At 39.0% G+C, this 24,405-nt stretch overlaps 2 protein-coding genes across 2 annotated transcripts; one reads left to right on the plus strand and one right to left on the minus strand.

Annotated features, from left to right (window-relative positions):
• Nucleotides 1–4,773: 4,773 nt before the first annotated feature.
• On the minus strand, nt 4,774–16,017 carry LOC103714996 (sugar transporter ERD6-like 6). Its single transcript, XM_039131561.1, has 17 exons — nt 15,572–16,017; nt 15,384–15,473; nt 15,196–15,255; nt 15,028–15,093; nt 14,868–14,933; nt 14,676–14,751; nt 14,315–14,379; nt 14,149–14,241; nt 13,900–13,980; nt 13,718–13,802; nt 9,441–9,487; nt 9,239–9,301; nt 9,093–9,152; nt 8,827–8,892; nt 8,683–8,742; nt 5,397–5,511; nt 4,774–5,250 (listed from the first exon to the last, which is right to left on the minus strand). Exons 1-17 carry the CDS (start codon nt 15,854–15,856, stop codon nt 5,138–5,140), a joined length of 1,491 nt encoding a protein of 496 aa, XP_038987489.1. The 5' UTR covers nt 15,857–16,017; the 3' UTR covers nt 4,774–5,137.
• Nucleotides 16,018–22,404: 6,387 nt separating this feature from the next.
• Nucleotides 22,405–23,784, plus strand: LOC103714995 (probable DNA-3-methyladenine glycosylase 2). The gene has a single exon (XM_008802494.4). The coding sequence runs from the start codon at nt 22,436–22,438 to the stop codon at nt 23,507–23,509; it is 1,074 nt and encodes a 357-aa protein (XP_008800716.2). The 5' UTR covers nt 22,405–22,435; the 3' UTR covers nt 23,510–23,784.
• Nucleotides 23,785–24,405: the final 621 nt, after the last annotated feature.

Here is a 24,405-nt window from a genome sequence, read left to right on the forward strand (position 1 = left end):
TCTCACCTTAACTGTATTTATAGTCATATTGGATTAGAGCAGCACGATGGTATAATTAGAGCTGATCATTGGGCGGGTCTCAGGCCTAAACTATATTCATTTTTAATCAAACTTTAGGCTAGACCTATGTAAAATTTGATATTCTCTGTGCTCAGGCCTATCCTATGATCAACTCTAAGTAGAATGAGTCTTGTTAATTCTGTCTTCAACCCAAGATATTCATGACGGCTCGCCAGATTCAATAGCTGCTCCAACACTACATTGGATCAACTTGAGAGTTCTAATATGGGGTAGATCGATCCAACCTTTGGTCAGCCGAGACACTAAATGTTTTTGTTTTGGAAGGCCCTTGACTCTTACGTAGCTGAGGCCCCCAATCCTCAAATATACTTGGGAATGGACCAGTTCTGATTGATCCTTGGGCCGAGGGCGTTCGGTTTGAGCTCAGGACTTGCCAGTTGCCTTCTGGTGTGACGGTATCATGTGGGATGAGATCATGAGAACCGAGTTATGGAGGTATAATTAAAGTTTGAGACTTAAATGTAGGTTAGAAACAAGTTGCAAGTAAATGATTAACTCATGTTAGACCTTCATGAAATGGTATATTGAGGTTTCCGAGTGTATCAACCAATTAATGGAAATATATGACACTAGTAACTCCTCAACAACAAAAATAATTGTTGCAAATAAAATAAGAGCTCGACTTTCTATTTAATTTATTTTGTTTTGGAGAAAAAAGGGGCCCAATATTCCATTAAATTTTGGCACCATCAGAGTCCGATCTAAATTGGCTGGACTTGCCGAAAATTCCCAGAACTTAGGCTAGTAGGCGACTGTCTAGGTGTTAGTTTTTAAAGGCTAAAATAATGAGGCCGGGGAATGCTTCGTGGATTGGAACACTGCTGATATAGCCATGCCACTAATGTTGTTTGCGGATTGTTTTGGCACTTAGCAACTTTTGATAGATTAAAAAAAAAAAAAAATAGAAGGAAAAAAAAAATCAATCATCATATATATTGGATGTAGGTAAAGGTGGCAATTTATCATCCGGCTCGTCAATCCGACCTACAAACAATCTGCTTTAAGTAGGTTCAGGTTTAACATAAACAAATTTCGATCATAGATGGATCAACCCATCTAGTTCTGTTTATTAAATAGATTGGATTTAGGTCTAGAATTTTGACTCGTTTAATAATTAGGCTGGATCATTATCTGACCCATTTAATCTATATAAAACTTGTTTAATCTGATTGAAGCTTGCTTAATGATTTGTTTAACCCGACTTACTTAATTTGTTTAAATTTATTTAATCTATTTAATTTGATTTGATTTGTTTAATAAATAGATTATGCAGATCGGAACAGATTAATCGTTTAATAAATAGATCGGTTTCAAATCTTATATTTTAACCTATTTAACAAATAGGTCGGGTTCGGATCGATGAATTTTTGACTTAGATACGATATCGATCCAACCTGATTGCCACCCTAGATGTAGGCAAAGGATCCTCTATGACTCAGCCTTTTTTGGACTGCAGGTGATGCTTTTACTATGGGGAGGGAATGACAGCATATTGGATCTGAAGGTTGCAAAGGCTATGAAGGGGTGAGGGCTATCCATCGCCATCACCGCACCCCGTTCTCTTTCCATGTCTATTCTTTCTCGTCTGCTTATTTCTTCTTTCTTCTGTCCGTTGTGTCCAACTTAAGGCTTAGTTTGCAAAGGAAACGAGAATTTTCCGAGTCAGCATTTCCTCCCTTATCTTCGAATGGGACATTGACAGTGTACTCTCTCTCTCTCTCGGAAGAAAAAGAGAAAAAAAGAATGGCAGAGTGAGATCATAGTAAGGTAGGATAACTAGAAATTTGATTTAGCCAAAATGTGTTATATCCTATAGTTTAGTTGAGCTGACATTGCCCTTTTTCGGTGCTACCAAAACTAAGAAAAGAAAATGATATTTTGGTGAAATAAACAATTTCTTCTCATAATTTTCTTTGCTCTTGAACCGTTTGGCAATAAATAATAATATTAGTTCACCATAATACTATATTACATTAATGTATCGACCATATATGAAATATAACATGATAAATCTTATACTACAGTACAAATATAATTATAATAATGAATGTACTTCTAATTAATATATATATTAATATAATATGTTAAGATAATGCATGATATTTTTATAATATAACAAAATGATATAATAATAGTTCTACTATTATTAAATATTCTATTTTACTAAAATTATGAGAGTTTAGGGGTATTCTTGAGTTTAAACAAAATTAGCTAATTGGGAATAGAAATCCTAGAACTCCTAACCAAGGTACCTACGGAAGGATATGCCATGGTTGACTAATGTCAAGTATAACATTCATGGCCCCATTGGAAGGTATTTTATAGGGATAGCAACATTTGTCCCCGGCTTGTTCCACTGTGATGACGACAAAATGGTGATGCCTTTTTCTCTGGGATAAAAAGGCTCGAACTTTGCCTCCGGGGCTGGCCGCAGGATCAGCACGCTACCGGCGTGAGGGAGTGGTGGGGGCACAAGGGAACCACTCATATCCAAGTTACTCAAGCCTTGATTTAAACTCGATCCGGCTATTATCGGATCCGGGTCGAGCTTGTGCAGCTCGAATGGTTTTACAAATCAAGTTTGAGCAGCAAAGTACTCGATTCGAAAGTTTACGGGCCTAATCGAGTATATATATTTTTTATTTATAATATATTATTAATTTAATATTTTAAAAATATAATATTTATATATTTTTGGTTCGATCTAACTTCTAATTTTTAATTATATTTTTGAATTATAACTTAAGCTCAAATTTGAACTTGAACTCAAACTAGAGTATGACTCAGTTGATATTCGAGTCGAATCAAGTTGATCTCGAGTATTGATTTTTTTTCTTTATCGGATCGAGTTCAAGCTTAGACATTAAGGTTTGATCTATCTCGAGTTGAGTTTTAAGCTCGTGTATTTTGAATCAAATCAAACTCGGATGCTCGACTTGACTCTGGCACGATTGCACCTCTACCTTGAGGTGGGGATTAGAGGAGAATTTTGTTGGTGTTTAATTGCCTTCTTTATTTTGCTTTGAGATTGGAAATTTCCAATCTTGATTTTGGGATTTCGTGTTGGTTTTGATGTATTTGGTAGTGTGTTTGGGTGGATCTCTTGCTCTGTTCTTGCTTTGCTTCCATGGGTTACAGTTCTCTATATCTTGTGCAGGCTTTTCTCGGTTGATGTTTTAAACAATATAGTATTATTTTTGGAGTAATCTGATTATCAGCTTCTCCTTCTATTTTATTGAAAAGCCACTCTGTCTCTCTCGGCCATTCTATTGCAACTCTCACCGCCACCCATGGTCGAGCCGCCGCCGCCGCTACCGGTGGCATCCATCTCTTTCTTTTCTCTTCCTCTTCCCTTTCTCCTTCCTTTCTCTCTCTCTCTTCGAGTGAGGAGGCGAGCTGCAAAAATAATCGGTGAACATCGAATAATGGCTGGGAAAAGGAGGATCCGCAAGGACGAAATTGGAGATAATGCAAAAGATAATTGAAAATGTTTGAAAAAGAAGAGAGTATTTTAGTCATTTAAAATAATAGGCTAATGGAGGTGATTGGTTGACGAGCCTAAGACTATTTTAGAATGATTTAAAAATATGAAAGTTCACTTTAAAAATTTTTAAACACGAAGGGATATCACCCAAACTTGAGATGATGAAGCTGTAATTTTTTCTTTCCTTTTTATATTAGAAAGATGCACGAATTTTTTTTCCTCATTGTAAATCTGAATTTTAAATATACTACACATCCAATATATGATGTTGATGTTCTTACTATGATCAATAAACACTAGCAAGCTTGTACTTTTTAAAAGCCTTCCAACTTTATTCACTTCATTCTTATATTTTCATGCTTCTAATTTTTCAAGCAGATATCCAAAATTTTCCAAATAGCAACCATGAGAAAATGCATATACTTAACATCTGCTATAGAATCAGCATTCCTCCTTACCGGGGTATTAACAAAAAAATTCCTGTTGGATTTCCAATTAGTGAAGTAACAAAACAATACTTTAAATATTTTTAGATTGTATATTTAAAAAATAATAACATAATAACAGTTTCTAAGCCACTATATTAAGGTGCAAGAAAAGTAACCCCTTAGTCAAGACCTTTGTTTCTCTGCATATTAGTAAAACACCATATCGACGTTGATCTCGAAGATAGCATTTTTCATAAAACTTCTAGTTCTTGTATTTTTTTTAAATTTTTTTTGTGGGGAAGCAATAAATCTTTGTTATTAAATGCTTTAAAGATCTTGCCAACAATTTCAAGAAACAAAAAGGTTTCATCATAAATGTTGTACATTGTACCCAAAAAATCATACATGTTGTACATTATACCTTAAAAAAAAATCATGCATATAGTCCGGTCCAGTTCATTTTCTTTTTGGATTTTTTGAAAACAAAATTAGAAAACAAAGCAATACCAAGCACCCTCAGCAAGTGCTAGAAATTTACCAAAAGCTTTCTTTTATCTTCCCTGTTTAAATTATTTAACCATTCATTCCTTTCAAACAAATTTCCATCCACTGCCTTGAATCTCAAGTTGCATCCTATCTATTACACTTCAGATTGACAAAACTGTTTTCTTTTGATGCAGGCAACTGGGGGAGAAGACTGGCCACCTTGCTCACCTGAAAAGGCCCTGCTGTTCATAACCGCTGCCTCGAGCAATTCCTTGCCCAGGTCCATGCCAAGAGTGATCAAATTCACATATTTCATATTCCATTTCGAGATTGCGAAGTTGCATTACATTTTATTCATCTCATCATATGGAAATTGAATAAAATATAAATAAATATTAATTTCAGTGCTTTTGGCAATTCCCGCTGCAAGCAGAGTTCACTCTAAACCAATTCCGGAAGATCTACATAAAATGACAAGAAGGTCTATGACGCAAATTGGAAAGCAAACTTGGCCCTGCCATCTGACTCAACAGGCAAGTGGTGGAGCTTGAATATGATATCTGTGCATACTGATCTCTCCCCCCACAGACGAGCATGACCTGGATTCATCTCAAGAAATCACACGATCGAATGGATAGTATGTTGACATTTAGAGAATTCATCTGAAAGACCATTGAATTTCCTCGAGACTTCTTCCCTTGGTCTCAGGCACCCATAGGATCACAAAAACTAGACTGAAGGCACAAACGACCGCATAGATGGTAAAGGTCCCTGGTGAAGGTGAATTATGACTTATTAGATTGCAATGAACAGAGCGCATACAAGCACAAAATGCAAGTGCCTGCATGCGCATGCACACGCGTGCACGGGCGCGCGCGCGCACAGAGAGAGAGAGAGAGAGAGAGAGAGAGAGCAACCTCCACTGCTCCAACTTAAAAGCAAATTAGCAGTCATTGTAATTGCCCATGAACTCAACCAGTTGCCAAGTGTTGCAACACTACCAGCAAGGCCCTTGATATTAACAGGAAGTATCTGCAATGGCAAAATAGTAAGCAATGTGCATCTAAAATAAAAGTTACAGTTTCAAATAAAATTTACAATGGCAAGCCAATTTACAATATATAACTTTGTCATTTGACAATATTTTTTCACGAGCATTCTAAGACTAGGGTATACTGGTCTGTCAGACTTGAAACCCAGGAAGTTCTGAAAAAAGATTTTTGTGGTTTTTTCATGAATAGCTAGCAAAAGTGGTCTAAATAGTACAAAACAAGTTCAAACATAAGATCGTCTGCTTATACAACATTCACTTCCGTTTTTTTACCTTTAAGAACTTCCGTTCAAACATAAGTGGCAACTCATGATGATTCAGATAAGAACCGAAAGGAAAAGAAATAACAAAAATCAAAGCTCCATAAAGTCTTGCATGAAAAGACACCAATCACTCTAACTTGATCATAGCAATCTTAGGACACCTGAATCCAGCCAATAGCTATATATGATCTCTAAACAATAATCATAACAAACAAAGGACCAATCATGAAAGTAACCCGCAAAGTCATTCTGACAAATACCAGAAATTAAACAACATCTAATTGACTATTGACTTTTAAAAACACTGTGCTATAATTAGTATACGGAAGCACACTATCATCAACCCACTCATCAACCTGTCAGTTAAAAAAAAAGATTCTTTTCTCAAATCAATGATAGGTGTAAGAAGTTGACACCCTCGCAGATAAAAAAGAATTGAATTCTCATATTCTTTACCATCAACCAGTTACATGATACTCATTCTATGTAATATGTTCAATCATGAGCACAACATTATTTGCATTTGCTCCAAAGCAATTGGCGATTGCACCAATGCATTTTCCATCTTCAAAACTTCATCATGAAAGTATTATTCAGGACTGTGGTAAAGGATTTTTACATAAGCGAATTGGTGAAGCTCATTAGCAATGGCATCATTTTTATCATACCTTGATAATAGGATTATTAACAATATCTTCCACATCTCATTATTTACAGGACATCATAGTTTCCTAGCTTGGAGGTTATACTCGATTTCAAGATGACCAAGGGGGTGCAAAGTTTCGCATGGGCAGTTCAAGCAATTGCTCGGTGTCAAACTGGAAAGAGAAAATTTGTGATGGTTCATGAAAAATGAAGAATCATATGAACAGGTTCAACCAGATTTTCAAAAGAAAATGAAAAAACAAAAGGGAAGAGAACTATAAAGTAAAGCAATAGAAAACAAATGAAAAAAGAACAAGGTAGGTTCAGCCAAACAAGAAAACATGGTCAGTGGAACCGTCCCAAACTGCCCGGTTCGGAGCGTCTGGAGCCATATTAGCAGCGAACTAGGACGGTTCCGGCAACCAAAACAAAAAACCGGCAACGGAAGGAAAGAAGAAGAAGAAAAGAGAGGAAAAGAAAAGGAGAAGGGGAGGGAGGAAGAGGGAGAGGAAGGAAAAGAGAGGGAGGTGAAGGCTGGATGGCGGAGGGCGGGGAGCCATCTGGTTTTTCTGTTTCGTTCGAAATAAGGGTCCCTAAGGCGAAGCCCCTCCTCCACCCCTCCGCGCGGCTCGCTAGCCCTCTGCCACCCTCCCTCTCTCCTCATTCTCTCCTTTTCTCTCTCCTGTTCTCCTTCTCCCCCGCCCCTTCTACTGTGTCGGTACGAGCCTGGCACAGAACAACATGGGGCCACACCAACCCTTGCCGCCGGGCAACCGATCCGGGCCTCGGTTCCGGCACAAAAGTCCTTGCAAGAAAACATTAAAGGAGAGGGAGAGAGGTACAAAAAGTTAAACCAAGGGGGAAAGGAACAATGGAAGAAGAAACTAGAAAAGAAAAGAAAAGAATAGAAATAAAAGTAATAAAATAAGAGTACATGAGAAATAAGAGGAATGAATCGTGTACCAAAATGAGTAGAAAGAGGACAAAAAGAGGAGGGTATAGAAAAAACAATAGAAGATCACAGGATAAGTAGGTTTTTTTTCACTCATATATGGGACAATAAGCATCCTTGCTAGGGTCCTGATAATTCAACAGAATGACGGTAGCCGATTAAAGGGTTTAAACTTAAAATTTAGTTAAGCATAGGCGAGCATAAAATAAGCACATATGAGTTAATTCCAATCTAATTGATTAAGTGATATTTCATAGTGTTTAATCCCACTGGGAAGGGGGCATCACGTACTTGTGAGAAAACAAGGGAACTAGAAGAGGGGTGTGGCTCTGAAACCATCCATACAGGGAAGAAGAGGAATGAGGAAAGAAATGAAGGAAAAAAGAAAGAACGGAAGGGGGAAGAAAAGAAAGGAAGGAAGGAAAGAAGAAGAAAAGAAAAAGAGAAAAAAAGGAAACAATGGAGAAGAAAAAGAAGGAAGCAAGGGAAGCAGGGAAAGAAAGAAGAAAAAAGGAAGGGAAGGAAGGAAGGAAGATGAAAAGGAAAGGAAGGAAAGAAGGAAGAGAGAGAAGAAAGAAGAAGAAAAAAATAAAGAAAGATGGAAATAAAGGGAAGAAGTGGAGAGTGATGGAAGGTATCTACTACAATGCTCAATCGGGACGGTCATTGGGGCGGTGTGGGACAGCTGGGTGCTCCGTTTCATGAAGAAATCGGGATGCCCCCATCCTATAAGATTTAAATCGTTGATATGAATAATTAAGTTATATATTTTATAACACAAGAAATTGTTTAATAATATATAACAAATAATAAATGTAAGAAAATCACACAGCTTGACGTGGGCACTTAACCGAACAGGTATCTAAATATTTGACAAGTTGCATAGCCCAGCAAAGCCCTAGGTAGGCTTTGCCTAGGCGACTGATGATGGTTAAGTGTTCATTATTCAAGGAGTTCCAAAATGCTGACACATCCTCATCCCCTATTAGTACAAAAGCAATAAGCCGTAACATGATCAAATTGCAAGGGTACATTATCACACTTGGACTCTGTGCAGGTGAATTATGTTCTTAACAATTAAATGGCATCACATTTGGAAGACAAATGGATGGAAAGCTAAAATGCATTCCTTGTCTCTAGAAGTTAAAAACAAAAACAGGAAGGAGATCATTATCATGATTCTGTTTAGGTTATTATTTTATTGATAGATGATAATTATGAGACAGATCATATGATTCATAGTTAACTTTAATTTTGCATGATAAACTACCAAGAAGGATGAGTTTACATACCTCAGACATTATGATCCATGGAATGGCTCCCAATCCAAGAGAGAAAGAAATGACATAAGCCTGAAGGAACATAAATGGCTTAAATGACCAAAGTGAACTTTACATGTAGAGATTACGGAAGGAGTTTGACATATAAAAGCATACCACAAGTCCAACCAACGAGAGCACACTCAGCGTAAAATAAAAATCAGAATCTTCAGAAATAACACCCTGTTTTTAACAGAACATAGAAAACATGAGAACAGAATTCCATCTTTTTTTTAAAAAAAAGACCTAATATGTGGTTATAAAGTATATTCATGACCTAAAAAATTGATGATGACCAGTATCAACAAATAAATTTACACAACATGTATAAAGCAGAACTGAAAGTGCATATAATCTGCAAAACAGCGAACCACGTAGCTTACCTTCAGATAAAATGCAACAGAAACGATCCCAATACTGATAGTCATTCCAGCAGTGGAAATCTGCATCCAAGGAAACAATTTTTCATAAATTGTTAAGAGTAATCAACCTGCATAAAAGGAGAAAAAGAATTGTTGCATAAACTCACTATAAGTAAAAGACGTCGACCAGCTTTATCAAGCAACCAAGTGGTAATTCCAGTGGCAACAACCTGAACAACATTCAGCACTAATAAGTGATAAATAATAAATCAAATATACATGACACTCAAGGAAATCATAAATTATATTTTTTTGACAACATCATGAACTACATGTTATGTTTCAGAACCAAGAAAATATGATTGTTACCTGAATAGCCCCAAGACCACATGTTGCTAAGTTACTATCTGAAAGACCTGTTCAAGACAGAATCAGAGATTGGAAACTTGAAAACTAATTACATCTTTCAATAATGGATAAGGCACAATAATTTTTTCCTATTTCTGCTGAGGGGACAAAAAAATCCATATATGCAGGAGCATAATAAATTCACACAATGTCAAGTAACAAAAAGCCCACATCTCCACATTCCAAAAAGTATAAGTACAGACCAGATCAAAATACATATGTCAAGATTCAAGTTAGGAAATGTCATCAAGGCTGATTCAAAATTCAAGCTTTGGCTTTATAGTTCGATTATACCCCAACCAAATATGAAGGAATAGAAGCATATTATCTACAAAGGAAAATTTATAGTAAACAAATTAATGTTTTGAACAATGAATAGTTATAACTGATGCCCATGCCCTACTGCAGCTCTAGTCACCTAGCTTACAGAAAATTCTGCATTTGTGTCATTGAGTAGCAGCTGTGAATAAGTACCAAGTGATGACACAAGTAAGGCCAGTTATCAGACTTTAGGTTAAGTAATGAGCTCCAGAATAGAACATATGCGATCAATGGCCTGTTATTGCATGAGACAGAAATGGAATACATGGCAACTAAGTTGCATATGAGAGTCAAAAAGGAGCTCAGAGGTTCAACAAAGAAAAGGAGCTCAGAGACAGTTTTCAGGTGGATACAAGGCATACAAGTTTGCATCACATTGACCAATGAAACCCAAAGGGCACACTTCAGCAGTTACTTGTCTTGAATCGAAAATGGCTTACTTTGGCAAAATTTAGTTTGGTTTGTGCAGAATTTGGATAAAAATCAAGTGGCTCATTTATGTATCTGTTTGTCTATACAAGTGTGTAATAATTACAGAAAATATTTGCAAAATTGATCTTGGAAGCAAATTGACAAAATGAAAGAGGTGCTTTTATACAAATTAGGATTATTAGGAAATAGATTAAGGACCACAGAGAAAATATATCAAGTAGCACTACATGAGAAAGATAAGTTTCAAAGATATGCGAGCACTTATCAAATGACATTACAACTATGTTCAGCCCAAATATCACGAATGGCTAATGACACTGGACAGTAGAGAGTTGAAAAAGAAGAAAGCAGGTTTAAAGTTGTAGCTGAAAAAGGAAGTGAGAAGTAGAGGGTACCAACTGGCTATGTTGGTGAAATCTCTCGGTGTTGATACAAGAGACCTAGGTTCAATTTCTGCCCCTCGGCATTATTTGATGGGGTTGTTACCCCTCCTTTCTCAAAAATTTTAAATGGAAGGATGCCCATCAAATAGTTTCCCTACAAATCAAATATTTAGAATTACCGGCAATTGGTTGGGATCTGGGCAAAACTTAAGCTATATGGGCTGGCTATCATGTTTGCACAGGCCATATTTTTCAAATTGCTAGGTCAAAATTTTGTTGCCCAGCAGTTGATGAAATAGAGCTAGGCATAAAACATGTCAATTTGGGTGATACAAATGGTCAAGCATTCTTTTCAAGATTTTAAATCCCAGTACCCTTTTTTCATTAGAATGGTGCAGTACCAATACCAATGGTATATATATATACACCAAAACTAGCTTATGTCAAAAAATTGAAAAAGCATTGACCAGTACAGCCTATATGATATTGCCGATACGCAAGGGTAGAGACTGGTACAGCCGGTGCGTACCAATACAGCTATTTTAGTGTCTTGGCACTCGTATCGATGCTGATTTTGCACTGGAACAATGCAGTACTAGTCGTACCATCCGATTTCGAGAGTTTTTGAAACCATGATTTTATTCATTAGAACAAAACATGGCAGCATGCACAGAAAGAAGTTTAGAAGAAAGCAAACTTTCGCATTAAATTAATATGCCATAGGAAACATAACGATTCAGTCATTGATAGTGGACATATGATATTTTTTTATCAACTAGTGGAAACCATGACTTTATTCATCAGAACAAAACATGGAAGCATGCACAAAATATGATAGTTTTTTATATCATCCAAAAGGGCCGTAGGAAGACCAAGACAATCAAAACCAAGGTTCGCCGGACCGACCATATTGGCGTACCGGTGAGCACCGGCACCGGTACGGTTCCGGTTCGGTACCGGCTTGGAACCGGTACCGAACAGGAGCCGCGCGAGCGGCCCCGCACGCGCGGACATAAAAAAAAACAAAAAAAAAACAACACGTCCGCACGCGTCCGGACGCGTCAAATGCCACTCTGTGGCATTAAATGGCCCACACGGGCTGGCAGCCCGAGTGGGCACGGTGCCGCGCGCGGGCGCAATTCCCTGCTGGGGAATCGGGCGCGCGTTCTCCGCTCGCGCATCCGTGCGCGATTCCCCAAAAAAAATAAAATAAACCGCATCCGCGCGGACGCGTTAAATGCCACAGAAGCCACTCTGTGGCATTAAGAGGCCCACGCGGGCTCCAGCCGCGTGGGCGCTCTTCCCCGCGCGCCCACGCGCGGGGAAAATGTGCTTGGACCGGTGCGAACCATGCCGGTTTGCGCCGATACAAGTACGGAACCAATCAATTCCAACCCAGTTTGGGTCGGAACCATTTTTATACGCTGTACCATACCGGTGCCCGTCGGCACCGGTTCGGTACAGGCTGAACCGACCGGTTCCGGTCGGTTCAGCATACCTTGATCAAAACCAATTCATCATCTTATTTAGGGCACAACGACAAAAACATGGTTTGAAGTTGGAACAAGATGTCTACTAAGTCGTGTTGGGGAAATATCAAGTGCACAAGTTTGGTGACTCTTTCCAACTACTACAACTCATATCCTCTTAGACCAACCATGGATCTAAGACATGTTTCCACGAGAGCAAAGTTGTAAGATTTCAGTAGGCAAATTGGAGAAATTGTTACATGTTAATATTGATATACCGCTTATTCCCCATATGGTGTTTACTGGATACATGGGGAAAACTAGGTTGTGATGAGATGATGGACATAATGCAACATTTTTTTTTTCCAAAGAGCAGGTAAGAGGACTGACCACAGATTGTTTCGAGTGTGAGAAGTTGGAAAGGGCACTTGATAATTGGAAAGTAAACTTGAAGAGTTTAAGGAAATAGTTTTTCAGGTAAAAAGGGTCTGAGTACTGAATCCATCTGCGCTTCTTTGTCCTTTTCTAGGGAAACCTACATGGCAGTACTACCAAAAGTGCTGCAACAATTCCTTGGAGGAGACTCTCCAGTTTATGTTCTAGGAAACGGCTAAGGGCATAAAAACTTCTACATCAGTCAGCTTCCTTAGAAGAAATTTAAGGTCACAAGAAGAGAATAAATGGATAAAAAAGAAGGCAATTATCTTCACATAATCAAGCCCCTCCATCGGAATCAAATCCCCTTGAAGATCTAAGGATAAATGCGAGAATTTCAAGTTGACAGGATAGAATGAAGAAATTGAACGGTATGCTTTAACTTTTGGTGTAAAGCACCTTGGAGATTTTTGTTTAGCACATACTTGTGATCATTTTGATGCAAGGATGAAATCAGAAAAAAAGTTATCAGACTATAGAATGTCATGTTGGTGCCAAATTTAAGTGGTGTGGACCTTTAATTCAAGTAATCTAGAGATTAAGTAATACACCAGCTCATTGGGGAAAATATCCTAGGAGAGAGCCTACTCTTAATAGAAAAGAGATGTAAATAGGAGTACAAGTCTAGAAATGATACGCGTGGCATTTTCCTACCACAAAATGAGCCCATGAGAGCACCACATAGGATGGTCGATCATCAAACGCTTCATAAGAGGTTTCTTATTTTCAGCCAAAAGGTCATGTTCTTTCTCTATTGAGGAGAAAACTTAAGGATTCTAACCCCACCTAGAGAAGTTTGGAGACGGTATTTTGAGTTTAAAAAGAGAGATTATCATGGTTATGTTTTCAAAACTTTATAAGAAATACAACCACGTTTTCTCGCATAATGTTTTCTGGTTTGATCTTCTTCCTCAGGTTGATTAGGGAAGCAATTTAATGCATTGATCTGAAATAGGCTAAAGAATAAAAAGAGTCTTTCACAACAAAAAGAAAAGGATCACTAGCGATTCCAATTAGAAGTTCAAATCCATGAGTTAGTCCAATTAGAAGACAAAACTGAATTATGATGAACCTTGTTTCAATAGCTCCATGCTTCCAGAAGACTTGTAAATTTGAGTAAACAGTATTCAACGATGTAAGATATGAAGTCACGTCAAAGTTTCAAGTCATGCCAATTTTTTAAATGTTTTGGACATACCAGAAGCTTTAAAAATACTGCCAGCATAAAATAAGATGCCATTGATTCCACTTAGCTGCTGCAATACAAGTAGACCAATTCCTATCTGCAGAATTACAAGACATAAAAATTCCTCATTAGAAAAAATTGTTGCTAGCAAAAGAGAATTGAATTAAACTAGAAGTGAAAGCTTGCAAAGTTACCAAGAGAGGAAGTTTATATCTTTTTTGTTTAAGATCTGAAAACCGGATCGTAGTCCTTCTGCTTGATGATGCTACTGATCTCTGCACAAAGTAAGTTGAATCTTAATATTCTAGAAGCTAGCCTATAGCTGGACTGAATGCTCATAGCTTTTCACTCGATTCAGATATACACACCACCTTGGAGAGAAGCACCAACAAATGAATAAGTAATTATGATGTTTACAGGATGGATGAAGATCAAGGCAATACCTTGATTTCATTCACTTCCACAGTAATGTCAGTATCAAATCCCCTCAATACTTGAAGGGAAGCTTCAAAATCTTCCGTCATGCCCATTTTTGCCTGGATTAGGAAGATTAGTTATATAAAGAAGCTTTCATTTTTGTTGAGTTGGCCATTACCTCATGAATCTTACCAGCCACCTTGGAGATTCCGGGATAAAGAACAGACCAGGTATCAGGATTGTGCATGGTAAGATTCCTGCAAGCCATGATAAGGGCAAAAATCAATTAATTGGTAGTTTTGGTGATTATACAAAAGTACAGAACTTGCAGTTGGACAACCCATTAACACGATTCTTAGAGAAAAATATGAATCAAATTGCGAATTGGTTTTCATTCATCTAAGATAACATAAACATCCACATGAGAACACTGCTTCAGGGGCACCACAATAACAAAGGCAACTGTGCATCATTGAATAATAACTTATATTTATGATGAATTCTCCATGAGAAGAAGAAAAAAAGACAAGACATATGAACAGCGAGGCATTACCTATCACTGCAAGCAACCTCCAATGAACAAACATACCCAACAGATAAGCAAACAAAATACCAATTGTTACAGAGAGCTGCAAACAAGGTGGAAATCATCAAGATGATTCAAATCTAACTTTTACTAGAAAGTAATCAATATCCAAGAACGACCATATCAGAAGAACAAGAAATTTGACAAGCAAAAACTAACCTGATTCACAGAGCCAAGACCACCTCTCATATTCTGAGGAGCTATCTCTGCTATATATACAGGCACCTGAAAGCATATATCAGAGCATAGATCAAGCGAACCAATTGATATGTATGTTTAGTAAGTTCACTATATTTTGGGTTGAATAATTGTAACAAACCGTATAGGATATGATGCCGACTCCGAATCCTTCCAGCAACCGACCCATGTACAAAAACGACGAATCCTGCATGGACAAGAAGCAAATACATCCATTCTCAGAACAGCCTATTAAAATTCTGAATTCAGGGGTAAAATAGAAAAGCCATGAACAAAATCAATCACCCACTTTGGCGAACGATATGGCGAGCCAGCCAATTATATTAGGAATAGAAGCAATCATCAGGGACTGCAAAAAAAAAACCAAAATAGATTTTGATGGTCCTGAAAGAGTGTAAAAAGGAAAAAGATAACAAAAGATGAGGTTTTAAATGTCCAGAAAGAGGATTAAAAACAAAATGATCAAAGCTTTCTAACCCCTTTACGCCCAATATACTCCGCAATCTGTCCGCTGGCTATTGCTCCCACCATGGCGCCCACGTTCGAAAGCGAGCCAAAGATCGAAAACTAGCACAACCCAAAATCAATCAAATCCGGTAAGAAACCTCGATCCAGAGTAGAAAGAAGCGAGGAAGGGACGAAAAAGGAAGGGTTGGTAGGCTGACCTCGGAGAGGGAGAGGCCCAGGTCGTTGATGATCTCGTCCTGGGTAGGGGAGGAGTATCCCCCGGTGAAGCCGAACTGGATGGGACCGAGGGCGACGATGAGGGTGCAAAGCACGACGGAGACGGAGGAATCGCGGAGGACGGAGGCCGAGGAGCCGAGCCTATCCATCAAGCTCGACTGCCTCGATCCCATCCCCATCCGGTACCAGCTACCTGTGTGGAGGAAGGGCTTCTTGAGGTCCCCCCTCCCATCCTCCCCACCGCTCTCTTCCCCTCTAAAACTCATGCTCTCTCTCTCTCTCTCTCTCTCTCTCTCTCTCTCTCTCTCTCTCCTCCCTCTCCTCTTTCTCGCTCGCTACTGTTTTCCTCCCTCACTTGTTCTCGCTTTCGCCCTCGCCTCGATTCGATCTCGAAGAGGCAAGGGGTGGCGGCCAGGACAAGAAAGAAGCGGATGAGCGGAGGAGAGAAAGAAACTGAGGGGGGGGAACCCGAGGGGGCCATGTGTCGTACGCGGATGGCCCTGGTCTTTCAGTACTACGCGGCCCCGACATACCAAAATGCTCCACCCCACATAGCCTGAGGAAATGTGGGTCCATGGGCGAACCACCAATTGTAACGTAACACGTGACATAGAGACCCATTCTGGTGCCATTGTCGGGGCTCCGAGGTATTTTCTCTGTTTGGTTAAGTGCCGACCGGTTAGCAGGTGGCTTTGGGGACTTGGATTGGGGAGTTCCGAAATGGCTTCTGGTCTCCTTCGTATCTCGTCTCCTAACAAGATTTGCTATATTGTGATTTGTGGGGGGCTAATCAGGCTCCTAATTGGTGAGGATTAGCATTTAGTTCTTTTAAATTAATGCGGCATTGAGGAGATAGATAAATTAGAAAATGGCTAAGGTGGAGTGAACTAAATGCCATTTCTAACAGGTGAGGGTTGCCCATGATTCTTTTTGCATATCTGCTCATTAAAAATATTTTCGTTATTTTTAATTTTAAACTGTTAATTTTTTGATGGTGTTAAATGGTGTGGACTCATATCTAAGAAAAAAAATAAAAAGTATATATGCAATACAAGTATTTTATAAGGATATACATGCAAATATCAATTTTAAGAGGATATTCATGCAAATTTTAATATTTAGAAGGATATATACGCAAAAAATCCAAACATAAATCCCACATCATGCTACGATGTTTAGTGCCAAAAGTAGATAAGAAAAATAAAAAAATAAATAGTGGTCCCATAACTATTTTCCAAAGAGAGAAGAACCGCTAGAGAAAGTATTTGTTTGATAGTATTATTTTCTTACGTTGCATTATTGAATGAAGATAATTTGAAAATATCATTTCTTGACAATAATACTTTTACTTTATTATATTAATATATTATAAGTATAATAATATATTGATTAATAATATTTATAAATAACAATATATTTAATATATTAATGTACTTATTAAATATATTAATTATTTATAAATAAATATTTATATACTAAATATGCTAAAATTTATTTTTAATAAGAAATATAATTAATTTAAAAATATTTATTAACTCATCTAAATATATTTCAATATTCGAAATTCTCAATATTAATAGCATTTATTCAACAATATTGTTGAAAGTTTTGTAATATTTTTATATAAGATTATCTCATATAGAATATTTTTTAATGCTATTTTAAGAATAATTTTTTCACCAACCAAACATACATTGTAAAAATTTATTTTCTCCTGTAATAATTTTTTAGTTAAATAATTTTTAAAAATTATCAAATTATTTCGTAATCTGATATATCCCAGCCAAATAATTTCAAGGCTCCACCTACCAGTCATGGATGGGTGCTTGATGCGGCATCATTTAGCTGCCACTTTCCATATTAAATTAACTTGATGAGATCACGTGGAAGTATAAAACATGGCGCTTGCTTTCCACATGGAGGAAGTGATTGCAATTGTTTCGGCTGTACTTAACCATCGTGTTGCCCTCTCTTAATTGGTTAATACCCATGAGCTGGAACGTTTTTGTCTGTATTCACGACGAGGTTTTTTTTGTATTCTTAAGAACAGGTAAAAGCCATCATCTCCTTTTTTTTGTTTTCAACCTTTGCAATATGTCTTACTTAACATGGCACGTGGAACTTGCCCTAGAAATCAAGAGATTCGCACGCCAGCTCATGAGGTTGTGCAATGATCGAAAAGGGACAAGCTTGCCTCCTTGTTTTTGAAGGAAGGTGTATTCTGCAAATCTTAACTTGTTGTTCTGGGTTTTTTGAAAAATAAAAAATAAAAATTGTTATGGTGACTTTTACAAAATTCAATTTTGAAACTCTCTTGGATGGAAATGTCTTGTGCTTCTGTTTCTAGCACTGACAGGTAGTATCATATTGGCTAGAAAACTTCATTTAGACATCTACAGAAGGTATTAGGGACTGGGGAGAGGTGTGCACCAGAACGAGATTCTTTTCTTTGATTTTTATATTTAAATTTGAATTTAAATTTGATTCGTTACCTTGCTTCTTAATCGTTGATGAGCCTGTAACAGCTAGCATTTTATATTTAAGTTGTTGAGTTTCTTCAAAATAATGAGGCGTTTTCACGTCCAATGATCTAAAAATCTGTTTTTTGTGATTTTCTAAGGAACTAGAATATGAACAAGCGTAATTGATAGAGTCTTTGAGGGTGGGTTGCTTTCGAGCACAGGATTTCAAGCCCCACACTAATCTCGATTCCAGCAGAAATATCTTCTATCTTAATTCTGGAAAAAGTAAGTTCCTGGGAAATTATCTGTATGCCTGCGTTGTTGGAGTAAATTGAATTCGCCATTGTTCATTGAAAAGTCAAGCCTAAAGCTTTTGCATAAAATAAGGTGATTGGAACTTCTCCAAGAAAGCAAGGATAGTGCTCAATATGCCTCGGTCCTCATATTTTCCTTTCAGTCTTGGTTATGTGCAACAAGGTCATAATTACTCCTTCCCTAATATAAGAAATTTTTGTTTAGATTTGCTCTGCTAGCATTAGTTGTAGATCGGACTAGTGATTACCAGCCATCTCAATAATCTCATCATCTTAGTCATTGGTGCGTTAGTTTCACATTGATTATTTGTTGAATAAATTTTGAGTATTTATACAGGATCAAAGAACTCAAATAATACCTTTCGGTTAGTATTTTTTGATGAGGTTCTGAATTGTTACAAATAGTATCAAAGCGAACCCGACTTGTTGCCCATGTGGAGTAGGAGACACTACAGCATATGTTCATTGAGGCTGACCCCACGTTAATCGTGGTGCTTATGAATAAATTTGAATGGATTTGAATCCTTAGCTTGGTAATAAATATATATACAAAATTAAAAAACCCAAATAATACCTTCCGGACAGCTTTTATGAGTGATGGAAGATCTATTTTTTTTTTATTTTTTTAATTATTAGAAGGGAATGGCCGAAGTGGAAGGATTGCTGAGATGGTAGGGAATCATGGACCAGATCCAAGCAATAATTTCTTCCACAATATAGCATATTTTAGATTTGGCCTATATTTGTTGAGACTTTGCTTTGTTTTTCATACTTTTCTTTCAACAATATGCCCATGAGTAACTCATTGAGATCATAAATGATGTTGAAGGTGGCATTTGAACATAGGATAATTTATCGACTTGATCATCCACAGACATGGCAGCTAATTTGCATGCTGTTAGGGCAAGGGAGTACGCAAGGTGGGAAAATTAAGGGTATCCACAGTCCACAACGGATACATATACATGCTTGTGGACCTCATGTGGACCAGGGGAAACAAAAACTAAATTGGTTCCCGTGTTGATCTAAAATCCATGGACAAACGTAACTAGGATGACAAATATGTGATTGGACGAGCATTCCCATCCTGCAACTGCTAGTCTTGATGCATTGACCTTGTCGATGAGAACTAGGTGTCATGCTAGCTTTAGGCAGGTGCTAATTATTCAGTTAAGAATTGGATTTAGCATACGATAGTTGCTGGACTTTTTATATTGGAAGTGACATGAAATTTGTAAATATTCATCATTTTTATATTGGAATCATTTTCAAGAGTGCAAAACGACGCTTTGTTTTTTTTTTTTTGAGAAAAAAAGGGAAAAGTATAGATGCATATATGATAATTTAATTTTAACATAGTAATATTTATATATTTTTGTCAGAACATTAATATTTGTATCAAGAAAATTTAAAAATGAAGAATCAATCAAGATGTTGCTTCACGGAGTGGGCATCTTTTTGCCAAGCATTCATGTCCACATCCTTTGTATGATCAGACCAATGATTCTACTCTCCACGAGATGATTGGTTATTTGAAAAGGAAGGATGGGCCCATGCATGGAGAAAACATTGGCATTAGTTTTGTGGTATCATCCCGACGATGTCATTTTCATGTATATTGGTGATGATGGGGGTTAAATAAAAAAAAAAATTGTTTAGATTATAAAAAACTACAACCACAATGTTCTCCTTGGTATCAAACGCAAGGATCAGAGAGAAATTTAATATACAAAAAAAAAAAAAACTACAATGGTGATATTAATGATTGGATACCTTATAGACCTTGTTTGAGGCAAGGAGACCCACTCTCACCTTCCTTATTTATCCTTGTTGTTGATCCATTATGTAAGATGCACAACATGGTAGTATGCAGATGAGACTCATTTTTGTTCAAGCTAAGATGGATCATCCTGAAGATCATTTGTATTCTTTTGAACTTGTTTCAGGGCTACTAGTTAACTATCAAAAAAACTCGGTTTCGGACATGGTAGAAATCTCTCTTCTTGGACAAAGATGTCCCAAATGGCTCGACTGTGGCTACTCACCGCTGCCTTTGAAATACCTAGGTTCATCACTTGCCACGAAAAAGCCTACCAAAGCTGATTGGATGGTTCTCATTCAGAAAATTGAATCTAAGTTGCTCACTTAGAAAAGCAAACTTCTCTCATTTGGAGGTAGACTCGCTCTCGTTAAATCAGTTCTCTCTTCAATTCCTTTATACGTCATGTCTCTTTTTACACCCATCTTGGGTGGTTAAAAGAATTGATGAGTGCAGGAGAGGTTTTCTCTAGAAGAAGAATCAAGCATCTTCTAAAAGCATCTCATCGAAGGTAAATTGGAGAATAGTTTATTTAGACAAAAAAAAAAGAAAAAAAAAAAGTAGCCTTGGCGTCAAAAATCTCCAACTTATGAAGCAATCTCTTCTTGCCAGATACGGTTGAGGATACCTTAAAAATGACCCAAGTCCTTGGAGAAGAGAAGTCCATTGGGCCTACTATAAGAAAGTCAAGTTATTCCCATATTGGAAGCCTAAAAGGGTCTCCAACCCTTCTGGAACAGGATTCGCTATGAAGTTGGAAATGGATTGGAAGCTTTGTTTTGGAAGGACACCTGGCTTCGTGAAGCACCTTTGAATGTACTGTTTCCCTCTCCATATAGCATGCAGGAAAAGAAATCAGGAGGGGTATCTCAAATTTTCACCTCAAGATTAATTTGATGGAAAAATCACCAGCCACCGTCGGCCTCTCAAAGAGCTCATGCTGAATTAACTGAGTCAGAAATCTCTTAGCTGAGGTCTCTCTTGATTTGGCAAACGTTCAGTTTGGAGAAATGATGTTAAAGATATGGCTTTGCCCTGGCTTCTCTTCAACAATTCATTAACAAAAGAGGAATCACTTGTTCTTTTGCAGATTCTCTCTGTTTAAAAAACAAGCTCAACACTTGAGAGATGTTTGGCAAGCATAGAGAATCAGTGGATCATCTTTTAATTAATTTTGCCCATTCACTCAAGAAATCTGGAATGCTTTCTGTTCAAGTCTGAATGCCTGCTCGCCTCCCCCCAGGCTTGAATCCTTCTTTTTTGTGTGGATTAAAAGCTCTTTTCCAAAGAATCATCGACCAATCATCCGCATGGCTATGGCTGCCTTCGCTTGGGCATGTCGGAAGGAGAGAAATTCGAGGATTTTTCTAAACAAAACTGCATCAGCTGCTGCTGTCGCCAAGAATGGACTCTGCTATCTTAATGACCAGCCAATCCGCTGTTATGGTAAACATCTCTAAGCCTTCACCTCAATCTGGTCAAAAATCAAGAAGTTGAACATTGTCTTGAATGACGATTAATTGTTTCGTAGATTCCATGCAGTTCAGTTTGGAAGACGAATTGTTTGTGCCGCTCTGATTATCCATGCCTGAAGGATTCTTCCACGACTTCAAAGCCTCTCCTGAATATTTATGAATATAAGCTCATTCTAGCCTGTAGTCTTATAATTTTACTGATTGTGCCAGCCCAACCTATGAATTCCATTGAATTTTCAGCCCAATCATCTGAATAGATCCTAAGAAGCTTCTGTTCTGTCCCTGCTTCATCCTTCTTGGACTCATCTAGACATTGGTTCTTCCCATCAATGATTGATTTCCAAGGACAGTAACCTGAACAGCAGAAACATAGCTCTGCAATTTTGCAGCTGCTGATTGGTTGATGCCTGAAAGACAAATCTTCACAGTTCCTCTCTTGAATAGCAGCTTGAGTCCTTTCACAGAAGGTTTGCATTCTCACATGTTTTACAAACTGGTTGCGTTCGCGTTGTTTTCTGAAACAAATTTCTGTCGGCATCTGAAAGACCGACTTCTGTTCGCCCTTCTCCTTGGACCGCAGGTTACGGTACCTTTGCACGCATCTCTTATACTTAAGCCTTAATTAATCAAGAAAGTTTAGTGGCATCTTGCCTGCCTTATCGTAAAAAAGGTTTCACACTCACAGGTAAAAACTAACAAGAACAGTAAAAAGAGCAGGCCCTCTCCCATTATCGTTTTTTACTTTCAAATTTCTGTTAATTTTTTCCCGTGAGGGATGACCCAACGCCCCTGGCCGCAACCCCACCCGCACCCGATCCCCATCTCCCCGATCTCACGCCTACCTCCTCCTCTCCGTCTTTCTCCACCCATGGGGGAACAAACCCTCTCCCAGCCCCACCTCTCCACCGCCGCCGCCCAAGAATCCCCCTCTGCCACCGCCGCCGTCACCGGCACCGCAAAGATCCCCTTCCGCCCTCGAAAGATCCGGAAGGTCTCGTCGGAGGGAGACCCCCAACTGGACTCCTCTTCCTCCTCCGCCCCCACCAAGAAGGCGGCCAACAGCCGCGCCCCCCTCCTCCGGGTCGTCCCCCGGCCGCTCTCCGCCGAGGGCGAGATCGACACCGCCCTCCGCCACCTCCGGGTGGCGGACCCCCATCTCGCCTCCGTGATCGACGCCCAAGAACCCCCGACCTTCCAGTGTCTCCACCCGCCCTTCCACTCCCTCGCCCGCAGCATCCTCTACCAGCAGCTCGCCGTTAAGGCCGCCGCCTCCATCTACGCCCGCTTCCTCGCCCTCTGCGGCGGCGAAGCCGGCGTCGTCCCCGAGGCCGTCCTCGCCCTCACCCCCTACCAGCTCCGCCAGATCGGCGTCTCCAGCCGCAAGTCCAGCTACCTCCATGACCTCGCCCGCAAGTACCACGACGGCATCCTCTCCGACGCCGCCATCGTCGGCATGGACGACCGCTCCCTCTTCGCCATGCTCACCATGGTCAAGGGCATTGGCGCCTGGTCCGTCCACATGTTCATGATCTTCTCCCTCCACCGTCCCGACGTCCTCCCTGTCAGCGACCTCGGCGTCCGCAAGGGCGTCCAGATGCTCTATGGCCTCGAGGATATCCCCCGCCCGTCCCAGATGGAGCAGCTTTGTGAGCGCTGGCGGCCCTACCGCTCCGTCGGCGCCTGGTACATGTGGCGCCTCCTGGAGAGCAGGGGCACCCCCACTATGGCTTCCATGGGCAGTGGGACTGGTGTGGCTATCACTGGAGGAGGAGAAGGACCAGGAGGAGGAGCTACGCCACAGCAGACTCAGCTCATTGACCCTATCCAGATGCTCCCGAATCTAGGGTGAGAGAAAGCTTCGCATACTGGTACTCTGCTCAGATCTTTGCTTATACTTCTTCTACTTAACAGGCCGAGTTGCTGCCTGTTTTCTAGTCTTCTGCTTTCGTAATGTTTTATTTGTTGGATGTCCATGTTGTATTGATAATTAACTAGCGAACTTCCAAAGCATTGCTTTTGAGACTCCTATTTATAGAAGATAGATTGGCATTTCCTCTGCCCATGTAGCTTTTAAAGAGAAAACACTTTCTAATATATACGGCAGAGTTTGGTACTTGTTTCGTACACATCAGCAGTTATAGAACTGTAAGCTTTGTCTAAGATTGCTTTTTGTTTACGATCCTATGCAAATCCAGGATAACTAAAATGGGTTATTTCACTGGAAATTAAAAGAGCTGCAAGCCGGTCACAGGCATATCTCCAACCTTATCCCGTCTAACTTTTTCAAAAAATGCAGTCTCTTCTGTGTCTCCATCTTGTGAAAAGTGTATCCAAGATAGTGCAAGCGACTGTTTGAGGGATCTCTTGTCCCTCAATTTTCTGTTTCATAATTTCCTTGAACCTGCTTTTCCTGAACTTCAAATTACAATGTAGCATTCACCTTACCCCACTCTTATCCTATATTGCTTGTCATTTGCAAGCAACAAGCTCTAGGGTACCTCCTCTTTGATAATGGTTAGTGTCGAATGCATAAAAGGGAAGATTAAATTATTTGAACAGTACCATATCATGCAATAGCGTGTCATGATGGGGTTTTACTGGGATAATGTTCGACAGCATGTTGTGTTGGGATTTTTCTAGCATAATATGTAGTAACATGTCATTACTGGTGCTTAGTTGGCGTGATGTTTGCTGGTGTCTTGTGCTGGGGACCTTGCTAACCCTTCATCTCTAAGAGGATACATG

Source organism: Phoenix dactylifera, chromosome 11, assembly GCF_009389715.1.
Source record: "Phoenix dactylifera cultivar Barhee BC4 chromosome 11, palm_55x_up_171113_PBpolish2nd_filt_p, whole genome shotgun sequence".
NCBI lineage: Eukaryota > Viridiplantae > Streptophyta > Magnoliopsida > Arecales > Arecaceae > Phoenix > Phoenix dactylifera.